Below are 12,697 nucleotides of genomic sequence, written 5' to 3'. Positions count from 1 at the left end.
GGAGCAGTACAGGGAAACATCAAACTGTATTGGGAACATTATCAGAGACCTGACATGATAGAAATTGGATTGTTCCAATGAGCCTATAGATTCAGATCCAACTGATTATTCTTTAACTAAAAGGAAGCAAGGTTCCAAAGCTGGAAGGCAAACGCGGATCACCCCGATTTTACAGGACTGCCCTCTCCCCCGCCCCCAACCCCTTGGGAGCTCAGGCTGAAAATATAACTGCATATCCTGCCGCGGCTGGATGAATTTAGATTGGGATGGTTAGCGCTACAACCCAGCCTGCCTACCAGCTTCAATCCGGGTCGCGGCCGTTTGTCCCGCATTTCTGGGCAGCGCTTTGGGGCGGGTGACACGCAGTGCCATGTGTCCGGGAGGGCAGCGGCACTGGCTGCATCCCTCTGCCTCCTGGCCGCCCCCAAACTCCAGTCTGCAAATAGAGCGTCCCCTGAAAGGCGGCCGCGAACCCGAGGGCACAGTCTGCGCTGTCCCCGCGGAACGCACCGGGGGTGGCGCCTGTTGACCGCGGTTCCCTCTGGACGGGTTTGCAGCTGGGGAGGGGGAGCTCAGCGGGCAGAGCTCCGCGCGAGGACGCTGCTAAGCCCAGCGGTGGGCTGGTGCGTTCCACGCCGCGGGGCTCCTCCTGTACCCCGCCCGCGGCCGCCCGCAGGAGAGGGTGCCAGCCGCCGCGCCTCTCGTTCCCTCGCGCGCCGCCTCTCCCCCCCCACCCGAGCCTTTTCTTAATTGCTGTGCCTGCGACTATTGGCTGAAGTTCTCCCAGCGATTTGCATGAAGAGCGGGGGGCGTGTCTTCTGCTGCCTTCCCACCAGGCGCGAAATGACTGCAGTTTCAGTGGGAATGAACTACCAAGGGACGGGCAGGCGCTCGCAAGCCCTCGGAACAAGCTGGCTCCCGAGGAGCAGGCACCGGCAGCCGGAGATGGGGCACCTCCGCGGCGCGGGGCGCGCCACCAGCCCCAGGAGCCTGCAGGTAGGGGACGTGTGCGGGGGCAGCCCTGCAAGTTGTGAGCTCGTGCCCAGCAGAAGCGGTTGGGTTGGGAAAAAAAAAAGAAAGAAAAGAAAGAAAGAAGAAGAAGAAGCAAATGCTCTAGCTCGATCTAAACTTCACCGGGAGCGATCGATGGGTCCTGTTGGCTGGAGCACCTCTACCAACAGCAGTCAAAGCCGGGGGGGGGGGGGGTCTTTGTTTAGGTTAGAGAACCGTTCATGACACTGAACGGAGAATGGCTTTAAATGGAGGGGAGAAGAACTCCCCGAGGCTGGAGACGAAGTTAAGCGAACCCGTTTCCAAATGCAGAGAGCTACAGGCCGGCCTGGCAATCAGAAAGGGCCAGTCCTTTTGCATACTCTTTTCAGGCGCTTCTGGTGGCGTTTCGTGTGAGTCCTGCGGAGGGAGAAGGGGGCCGGTGAGGATCAGGACTGACCTGTTAAACGGGAATTGAAACTCGAACACCGAGCTGTGGGCAACATGAACGGGGAGCCCTTTTGCCCCTCTGTGTGAGGGGGTTTTGGTGCTGATGGTAAACTTCGCTACAGGGTCCCTGCATAATCTGTTTGCTGTACACCGGGTTGCATTGGGAGTTGTGCAACAGGACCATCGGAGGGGAATAGGCACATTTGTGACATGGTCCGTTTGCTTACGATAGTTGGTGTGCATGACCTGTTTGATGGACGCGGCAGTGTAGACTGTCTATGTGAAGTGGATAATGCATTTGGTGCACAGTGTGTGGTGTATTTGTTGCAGGCGGTTTCTTTTGGGGGGGGGGGGAAGTGGTGCACGTGTCCGTTTTCGGGTGCAGAGGGTGTATTTGGTGCACATTGTTATATGGGTTCGTGTGAGGAACAGATATTGCAGATGGCTTGGGTGTATTTGAGGTCAGGAGCTCAAGTATTTGGTGGTGTAATTAGGGGGCAAACGTTTGGGTATTTGGAATGCACATAGTGGTGAATATGAGTGAAAGATGGTGGTGAAAATGGTATATTTTGAGTAGGATTATGATATATTTGGGGTCTAGACTGGTGGTTTTGGAATGCAGGTGGTGGTGGTGTATTTGGGGTGCAAAGTGTGGTGTATTTGTGGTATAATTGATATGGGGTTCAGATGGTGATGTATTGTGGCCACAGATGGTGTATTTGGGATGTAGGTGGTGGTGTATTTGGGGTGCAGGTGATGGTTCAGCAGATGGGGCATTTGGGGTGCAAAGTATGGTGTGATGTGGTGTGTTTGGGGCACAGATGGGTGTGTATTTGGAGTGTGGGTGGTGGTGCAGATGATGGTGTATTTGGGGGGTAGTAGTGGTGTATTTGTGGTGCTGAAGGTCATGTATTTGTGGGTAGTTGGTGGTCTATTTGGATCATAGATGGGCAGGTGACTGGTTTTTAGCTGGTGTACTTGTGGTGCAGATGGTGATGTAGTTAGGGTGCAGTTGGGGTGTATTTGGGCTACAGATGGTGGTGTATTTGTGGTTCACATAGTGGTGTATTTGTGGGTAGGCGGTTTTGTATTTGTGGTGCAGCTTGTGGGCAGGGTGGGCTGGCTGGGCATATGCCAGGGACAGTCCCTCTCTAATCCCCTGTGCCTTTCTTTCCCTAGCATTTGTTCCTTTTCCTGCTCTTCATCGGCCCTTTCAACTGCTTCGCCAGTTACAGCCGCGCCACCGAGCTCTTCTACAGCCTCAACGAGGGGCTGCCAGCCGGGGTGCTCATCGGGAGCCTGGCACAGGACCTGCGGCTACATGGAGTGGCTGCAGAGGGGCCGCCAACCCGTCGCGGGGAGCCTGTGCTCTCCTTCAGCCTGGCCTCTCAGGGGTTGGGCGGCCAGTACGTGAGCCTGGACAACCGTTCAGGGGAGCTGCACACCTCAGCCCTGCAGATCGACCGCGAGGCGCTGTGCCTGGAGACTGGCGTCGGCTCAGCTGCCTCTCTGCTGGCACCGTCCTCAGAGCCCTGCCTGCTGCTGCTGGACGTGCTGGTGCTGCCTCAGGAGCACTTCCGCCTGGTGAAGGTGAAGATTGCCATCCGTGACGTCAATGACAATGCGCCACACTTCCCCGTGCCCAACATGCGCCTCTGGGTGACCGAGAATGCCCCCGTCGACACCCGCCTGGCCATAGAGCACCCGGCCCTCGACCCTGACCTTGGTACCAATGCGGTCCAGACCTACCGCCTTCAGGATGACTATGGGGTCTTCACCCTGGATGTGGAGGAGAATGAGAGCGGGGAGAGGACCCCCTACCTGATTGTTATGGGGGCCCTGGACAGGGAGGCCAGAGAGGAGTATGTCACCCTCATCATCGCAGAGGATGGGGGGACCCCACCGTTGCTGGGCAGTGCCACCCTCACCATTGGCATCAGTGACATCAACGACAACTGCCCCCAGTTCAGTGACTCCCAACTCAATGTCACCGTCTATGGGAATTCCAGTGCAGGGACACACGTGGCCACCATCCACGCAGTTGACATGGACCTGGGATCCAATGCCCAGATCTCTTACTCTTACAGTCAAAAAGTCCCCCAGCCATCAAGAGACTTGTTCCACCTGGACGAAAGTACAGGAGCGATCAAGCTCTCCAGTAAAATCAATAGTGATGCTCCCCGGCTCCATAGATTGACTATATTGGCCAATGGGCCTGGTTGTATCCCTGCTGTGATCACTGTGCTGGTGTCCATCATCAAAGTCATGTTGAGACCCCCTGAAGTGGTCCCTCGTTTTATAGCTAATGAAGTAGAAGGTGTGGTTTACTTGAAAGAATTGGAGCCTGTTAACACACCGATAGCATTTTTTACCATAAAAGACCCAGATGAAAAATATAAAGTGAATTGCTTTTTGGATGGCAATGGGCCATTCAAACTGTCACCATACAAACCATACAACAATGAATATTTATTAGAGACTACAAGGCCTTTAGACTACGAGGTGCAGCAGCTCTATGAAATATCAGTGGTTGCATGGAACTCAGAGGGATTTCATGTAAACAAGATAATTAAAGTGCAGGTTCTGGACGATAACGACAACTCACCAGTTTTCCCTCAACAATTAATAGAATTATCTATTGAAGAAAATAATGCTCCCAATGCTTTTTTGACCAAATTGCATGCAACGGATGCTGACAGTGGAGAGAGAGGGAAAGTCTCCTATTTTTTAGGGCCTGATGCCCCTTCATATTTTTCTTTAGATAAAACTACAGGTGTTCTTACAGTTTCCACTCAGCTGGACAGAGAAGAAAAAGAGAAATACAGATATACTGTTAAAGCAATAGATTCTGGATTGCCTCCCAGAGAATCGATAGCAACTGTCACCATCACAGTGTTGGATAAAAATGACAATAGTCCCAGATTTATCAATAAGGATTTCAGTTTTTTTGTACCAGAAAACTTTCCTGGTTTTGGGGAAATTGGAGTTATCAGTGTTACAGATGCTGATACAGGGCAAAATGGATGGGTAGCCCTTTCAGTTGTAAATGGAAGTGATATTTTTGTGATAGACACTGGCAAAGGAGTTTTGAGAGCTAAGGTCTCCCTCGACAGAGAGCAGCAAAGTTCCTATGTCTTGTGGGTTGAAGCTGTTGATGGAGGTGACCCTGCCCTGTCTTCTACTGCTAAAATAACTATCCTCCTTCTGGACATTAATGACAACCCCCCACTGGTCTTGTTTCCTCAGTCTAATATGTCTTATTTGTTGGTACTTCCTTCTACTCTTCCTGGCTCTCCCATCACAGAAGTCTATGCTGTAGATAAAGACACTGGCATGAATGCTGTCATAGCGTACAGCATCATAGGTAGAAGAGGTCCACGGCCTGAATCATTTAGGATTGACCCTAAAACTGGTAATATCACCTTGGAAGAGTCACTGATGCAGAATGACTATGGTCTCTACCGGCTACTGGTAAAAGTTAGCGATCATGGCTATCCAGAGCCCCTCCATTCCACAGTCATGGTGAACCTTTTTGTAAACGACACAGTGAGCAATGAGAGCTATATTGAAAGTTTGTTAAGAAAGGAGCCTGACATTAATATAGAGGAAAAAGAGCCACAAATATCTATAGAGCCTACGCATAAAAAAATGGAGTCACCATCTTGCGTGCCTACCTTAGTAGCCCTGTCAATAATAAGCTTGGGGTCAATCACTTTAGTAACTGGGATGGGCATTTACATCTGTTTACGGAAAGGGAAAAAGCATCACAGAGCAGATGAAAATTTGGAAGTACAAATCCCACTAAATGGAAGAATTGACCTTCATATGTTGGAGAAGAAACCAATGGAGATTTCTAATATTTGATGTTTCCATGTGGATAAACCAAACTGCTGTCTAACAAACCTTGAACAATGCCCAGATTGGGTATGTTGACAGTAATTACAATGAAGGACCACTAATTTATAACTTAATAATATTATAATTGTAAATAGGTGTTTACAGGTTTTTTAAAGTCAAATTCAGATTACAGCTTTTTTAATGAAATCTTCGTACTAATCGCTAGCAAGGAGTCTATAAAAACGAACATCATTTGCGGCTGTCATAAACCCATCATATCAGTGAATATACAGAGAGAGGAAGGTAAGACAATGATGCATTAAACTTAAGTTTAAAAAGTCATTTTAACCACAAGAGGGCATCAGATGCTCCTGTGCAGGGAACTGTTTGAGGTACCGTCCATGAGATCAATGCAAAGTATATTTATGGGTTTTAATATAAAACATATCTGGATATACATATATTTACACAAAAGAAATGTGTATTCCACTGGATGTATGATAAAAAGAGGAGGAAACATGCACTAGTAAAACAAACAGAATTTTTTCCTCATGAGTAATGCTTAGACAGTATGATAGAGAAGGCATTAACAAGAAGTGCAATTCCTGTTGAGCAAAGATGCAAAATATTGTCATGTAATCAGAATTTGAACTGCTGTAACATCTTCACCTTTCACTTATTATGGACTTAATATCTTCACACAAACGACCCTTGCTCCAACAGTTTACTTGCCGTTATTAGGGAAAAAATGTATTCACTATTTCTTACAACAAATGTACACACATACATGTCCATCTCAATAAATATGGCCAGATGCAAGGAAGAAAGGGAATGCCTAAATCCTTCGTTGTCCCAAAAGTGTTGATATTTTTATTCTTCCAGCAAGCTGTCAGTCATATTCCATCACTTTGGTTGTGTAACAGATATTTGTATGTGATACTTCTGATGCTAATCTGTCAGATGAAAACAAAAAACACTTCACATTATTAGCAATTCTAGAACTTTAGTTAGTTTACACTGACTATTGCTCCTCTCTGGGTTGGTATTTCATGTGAAAGATCTGATTTCTGCCTTTTTTTGGCTACCATTCCAGGCTCCTTTTCATTGGTTTTGTTTTTTGGATCAATTCCAAAATCGTATTTGTAAGACTGGTGGCATATTTTCTTGATAATTTATTCTTTGCTGCATCCTCTGCAACAAAGCAGCAGGTTTATCAGTGATGCATCATTTTCACTTAATTGTAAGAGCTGGGAACTATCTGTTGTATGATGGTTACATCAAATTTATCTGTGTAAACAAGGTAAATAAGTGTTATGCTTAAAACTAATCATTTTGATTTCTGGCATCATATGTCTGTACTGTACCAAAAGTGTTTATATGTCTGCAAATTAAAGCTATATATTTTCATAATAACTTTTTCTCTGTGTGCTAACATTTTAATGATAAAGCAGAGTACCACTCTGTTTACAAGCAATTTTTCATCATTACCTAGGTATTTACTCTTTTGTTCATTTTTAATTTAATTCATAGCACATTATTAAAAAGCATAATACTTCCAAAAATTAATACACTCCAAAACTGTTCTTAGGAACCTTATCCTGCACCCATTGGAATCAATGCCAAGGCTCAAATTGACTTAAATGGTTCAGTATCAGTATTCTTGTTTTTTAAAGGTATGCAGTGCAACTATATATAGATTTTGATACATTCACCCACTTTGGCTAGTACATTACTCCACTGTAAATTCATTGAAATCTGCAGGCTATTTGCTGAGTAAGGTGCTATTATCATGAGTGAGAGTATCAGAATCTGGCCTGTATTTTACCAAACCACCTTATTAGCAAAATGAATTTATTTTCAGAGGATTATTTCAACTAGTTCTTGTCTTTAATATACTCTCAGAACATTTTTTGTTTGGAAGCACTTTGATGGCTGTGTTCCATGAAAAAATTAATTCTACCTGCCAAACGCTTATGGTTTATCACCTTGTTTTGTTTCTTTTCATATTATTAATATATGAAAATGGTATGTATCCATGAAAATTCATATGTCATGAAAAAGACTGATTATTATCTCAGAAGAAATATGACTAATTCCTTGGAACTGGGTTCTTTATTATACATTTTGATGCTTTGGTGGAAAAGTTTAGTTCTCCATACGACATTTATTCAGTCTAGTGGCAGGTTAAGCAAAAGGAAAATAGTATTTTCTGCATTGCTTCTGTATTATTCAAATTAGAAGCCTGGTCTCATTTCCAGTGAAGTCAATGACAATTATACTATTGACTTAAATTGGAGCAGGAACAAGGCCCAATCTTTTAATAACAAAAAACTAAAATGTAAAATCATGGAACTGATCCTACAATCCTTACACACAGGGTACCAGATTGCGTGATTCTTACTCAGGCCTTGTCTACATGTGGACTTGCACAGATTGAATTGAACTTGTTGGTTTAAGAATGGCTCATTTTAGTTTATCTTAAACCTTTTCTTAATCAATTTAAGATAAACCAAAATGAGCCTGGTTTATATGAAATAAGAGTGTCCACACAGTCGTATGCACCTGGTTTAAGTAAATCAGTTTGCAATCATACCTTCACTTAGACTAGTGCAACTATGGGTGGTGAAGTAAAGATAAGCCTTTGCTTCTTAAATAGTCCCATTGACTTTAATGGGCAATTTGTGGTGGCAGGTGCTCGTCAGTGTCAGTAAGGTGTGATAATCCACCCCATGAGTAGTCTTCATGTAGGTAGTCCCACAGAAGAGGATAACGGGTGAAAGATTGGATTATTTTGGGTTTTTTTAACTCAAAACTATGCAATTGGCAGCAGGTAAAAAAAAGCTACCAGCTATGCAACAATTTGGTTAATCATATCCATAACAAAACAATCGGGTATTATCTCAAATTCATGGCACAATAGAAGTTTTTCATTTTAAAAAAAGAGGGCTTCTAATTTCCTAGTGTCAGAATAGTTGATACCAGTAATGAGGCACTTTTCTGTAGGCCTTGCTGTTGATAGAATATCTTTTACAGAAATCCCTTTCATGCAAAAGACATTTTTAATGAGTATAGCTAAAGTAAATTAGATTTGAAGATAAAAGACCCATTTTACTAACACCTTGTGTTAGTGCAGTTGCCAAAATGTGTGCTAATCTTGTCAGTGTTGGTAGTTGAGCTGGCACGAAAATAAATGTCCCATTCATTAAGAATCCCAATATCCATTGAACAATCTGTGAGCAAGTGGGAGCTGTTTCTCCAGTTCAATAAAAAATGAGATGGCCCTAAACTTTGTGCTGCCAAAGGCACCGTAGCATTGCAATGCAAAATGTATTTGAATTAAAATTAGCAAATAAAGGACAAGAAATGGGCTGTGAGCCTAGTGGAGGTGAGCATAGAAAATCAGTTTGGGTCCTTCTCTTTTTTTATTCCATTTGATCTCTCTAAAGAGATGGGCGCCCCATGAGTCTTTGAAGTTATAGTTTTGATGCAAAATTTGCTAAATGCTGCCTGTTTTAATATCAGTAAGGGATGAGTTCTGAAAGTGTGGCAATGTAAAGTAGAGCATTTTGCTTCCCCCCAGCCCATGTCTAACACGGAAACACTATTTTATCTGATAGCCTATGCAGGCTTCAAGGCTCAAATGTATGACTATGTCTACAAAGTCAGATCCAAAGCCCAGTGAAGTCAATGGCAAAACTACCTTTGACTTCAGTGCAGCACTCTTAATTTTTCAGTCTGGGAAGATTTAATGAAAATACCCTAATTCAAAAACATGAACAGGTTAATTCCTTACTCGACTTTCACTCTGGAGACTCACATTCAAAGTGGTCAAAAGAGAAATGAATTTCCTGGTCTGAGTTCATCCTAGCTCTCAGTGAACAGTGAGTGGCCTGCATTTACAAAAACAACCTGCAATTTGGCATAATTTGACATAAATGGCACTTCCAGCTCAAAAAAGGTCAGTGATAGAAACTGCAGGGTGTTTCTTTCCAAGACTCAGGTGCATTGGCAGAGCTGTGCAATGGAGCTTGTACAGTGACTGCTACCTGCTCTGTACTGTGCTTGTCACCAGTTTTGTTTCTAGCAATCATTCATTTTCATATGCATTAATATTTACAAAATTAACTTACAGTTCAAAACAATACATCAAAATACACAGTGACTCCACTGAAACAGACATTTGCTTCACACTGGTCTCCAACAAAGCTGGAGTTTGGACAGTTGAGTAAATTCATGTCCTTTATTACTAAAAAGTATCTATCTTTAAATTAGATGTCTTGTGAAATTTTAATGGAAGCCACAGGTACTCAGCACCTTTAGGATCAGCCTATCAGTTTAACAGGACTTCTCACAGGATTAAGGATTACTCATGTGAATAAAAGTTGCACGGTTGATCTTTCTACTTTATTAAAAATTAGTCTTTCATTTAATGGACTGGAAAATTATCTCTGGGAGCCATTTGCACACTTCTAGCACACTACTTCATAATAAGTCATTCAGAGTTATGAAGTTTCTCATAGTTTGTAGCATGTCATAATTTAAAGGTTTCTAGGTTAAAATGTGTCTAAAAATAACTAACTGCATGCAGAGTAGCTGTTTCTGTGTCATGCTCTGTACCAGACTGAAGCTGCGGCCAGGAAGATAAACCTGACATCTGCACTGCGACGCAGAGAAACTCACAGAATTTGGCAAGTAAGGAAGAACAAATAAAGATTTTCAAATTCTAGAAAACAAAGATACTTTCATTCCTACAAAGAAAGGTTACCTGTCTGACTAACACTCTGTAGGCCAAAGTTTCAGAATCTGCACCTAGAGTTTTAGACTAGTTTTGACTCAGTGGGTTTTAAAACCCAAATGATGCATTTCTGAATATTTCTGAAAAAGACCAAACAGAGCCCTAAGTATACAACAGGTGCTAAGGAAACATTGAATCATAGAATCATAGAATATCAGGGTTGGAAGGGACCCCAGAAGGTCATCTAGTCCAACCCCCTGCTCGAAGCAGGACCAATTCCCAGTTAAATCATCCCAGCCAGGGCTTTGTCAAGCCTGACCTTAAAAACCTCTAAGGAAGGAGATTCTACCACCTCCCTAGGTAACGCATTCCAGTGTTTCACCACCCTCTTAGTGAAAAAGTTTTTCCTAATATCCAATCTAAACCTCCCCCACTGCAACTTGATACAGAGCCTTTTAATAATTTATGATGCATTCAATCATTTATCTCACTGCCTGTGAAAACAAATCCATGCCTAATGTTTGACGTGCAGGTTTTCACATTGCTATCTTACACCCATAAAAAACTAGGTATTTTGAGTGGCAGGCATTTAGATTATAACTCAAATATACTATCTGTGATCATTTAATCCATGTTCCAATAGAGAAGATGACTTTGTGTTCAGGCTTGACATTATGTTTCCACAATCATTGGAATGACCATGGGTTTCAATCCCTGCAGGGTGAACTCAATTTTCCATCCTTCTGGATATGTTGTATATTTTACATCTCCAGAGCCCTGCACAAACATTAATCCTCACCACAAGCTAATGGAGTGAGTGTGCAGAATGGGAAAACAAACACTCAGAGGGTCAGATCCTGCCCTGATTATGTCTTGTGCAATTCCATAGAAGGGTGTAAATCAGGGAAGAATTTGGCCCATAGAGGTTAAGGTTAACAATTTCAAATGTATATTTAAATAAATAAAAGTGTCTTCCTTCAAGTGAGAAAATATGGGGCCTACATTACTTACCCAACATCCCAGAATCAAAGACTGCTGGGATTACAACCCTGTTAATGGTTCCTGGCTCCAGTTCCTCTGCTCTCCTCATTAGATTACTGCTCCTCTAAAGTACTTTTGCAAGCCTAGGAGCTTGATCCAGTGTCCACACACACACACAGAGTGGAATGTGTAAGTTAAATGCTGTCAGTTAGCCGAATGTGACTGCATTAGACTAGTGCTATGTATAATGACAGTTAAAGAATTTTGAGGAGCTGCAAGAAACTATGATATGTGAAGTATTCCAGTTATTACTAGTTATATTATTATAGTGCCCAGAGGACTCAGCCAAGATCGTGACCCCTTCATGTTTGTAGGTAATGTACAAACATATAATGAGGGACAGTCCCTGTCCCCAGAAAATTCACAGCTGAGTAGATGAGACAGGGTGGGAGGGAAAACAGATGCCCAGAGAGCGGATGTGCCTTGCCCAACATTACACAGGAGATCAGTGGCAGAGACAATGGAATTTAAGTCCCAGGCCAGTACGCTGCTTCTGCTATATGAATTATTTTAAAGCTGCGACAAAAATACTTTGTAGAATTATTTTTTTCAACTGTAGCCACCTCCTTTCAGGCAAAGCTTGCTGAACACATACAGGAAGTGTGATCCTGTACATGTATTAATGTGGTAAGCCCTTTGAAATGGTAGATTGAATACAAAGTTATGTAGTGCAAGTTAGTGCCCTCCTCCATATCACACACCGGGCTACATTTTTAGAAGAATGAAGTAATAAAAGAGCTGTGTGGTATCCAAAGGACCAGACAAGTGCTGCTTTCGGGGATGTGTTGCACTTCACTATGCACTGAAGTGGACAACAGCAGAGCATAGCAAAGTATAATTACATGCAGTCAAAATGAAAAAGTCCCTTAAAGAGATCAGGGGTACCGGTGAGAAATGAAAGGAAGTGGTCATAAGCTAAATAAAGGTTCACCCTGGTTCTGCTGGAGTTGCTGAGCATCCCCAGCAGTGCTAAGGTCCCCTTTCATCTTTCTTTGACCCTAAGAGTAAGCTGGCATGGTATTAGGGGTTTCTGATACTCAGCGCTAACACAAAATGCAGTAAACGACTCGCATTGTCAGGAGGTCAACGTTGTAAAGAGAAAAAAGGACGGAATGGTTTAAAAGGGTCTGTTGCACTACAATAATAGGAATTTTTTATTGGCAACTTTCCATCATGCTGTCACGTTGTTCTAGTGCATTTTTGCTAACACAGTACAAAACCGGTCTCATTAGAAACATTTGAATATTCTCAGCCAAAGTACTTGCTGCTACTGTGACCTGGTGTGTCCACAGAAACAGTGGAATTTTGTTAATGTTCCTTTTTTTTATTATTTTGTTAGATCCTTATTTATTTTGTATCAGTACACAAATACCATAGCTGACCCTGCAGTGACTTTCCAAACAATCTATTATTCTAAGATAGCCCTTCTCTCCTATATTTCATTAAATATTTTATTGCAGTAATAAGAAAGAGGACGTTTGGTATCCTGCAGATGTTTTCTGTTCAAATGGGAAGCACACAATTCTACCTACAAGCTACCTGCACATTATTTTGACTCATGGGGAGGGGGAAAGTGCATGCAACCAATATGTTTTTTAATTTGGGGGAGAGGGGGGTGTAACTGTTTTTGTTTTTCTCTGATGA

General features: G+C 43.1%; 1 protein-coding gene across 1 annotated transcript; it reads left to right on the top strand.

Annotated features, from left to right (window-relative positions):
* Positions 1–856: 856 nt before the first annotated feature.
* PCDH20 (protocadherin 20) lies at positions 857–6,665 on the top strand. The gene is made up of 2 exons (XM_084625416.1): positions 857–996; positions 2,620–6,665. The coding sequence occupies exons 1-2, from the start codon at positions 865–867 to the stop codon at positions 5,302–5,304; spliced, it is 2,817 nt and encodes a 938-aa protein (XP_084481542.1). The 5' UTR covers positions 857–864; the 3' UTR covers positions 5,305–6,665.
* The last annotated feature ends 6,032 nt before the right edge of the window (positions 6,666–12,697 follow it).

The sequence above is a fragment of the Lepidochelys olivacea genome (genome assembly GCF_965140295.1).
Source record: "Lepidochelys olivacea isolate rLepOli2 genome assembly, chromosome: 1".
In the NCBI taxonomy this organism is placed as follows: Eukaryota; Metazoa; Chordata; order Testudines; family Cheloniidae; genus Lepidochelys; species Lepidochelys olivacea.
Note: the sequence above shows the minus strand (reverse complement) of the source record. Positions and strands in the feature narration are given on the sequence as shown.

What these genes read in the sequence shown, in the direction of transcription:
- PCDH20 (XM_084625416.1), top strand. Translation starts at nt 865, where the DNA reads ATGAACTACCAAGGGACGGGCAGGCGCTCGCAAGCCCTCGGAACAAGC. An exon ending in CCAGCCCCAGGAGCCTGCAG is followed by an intron (nt 997 to 2,619) that starts GTAGGGGACGTG and finishes TTCTTTCCCTAG; the next exon opens with CATTTGTTCCTTTTCCTGCT.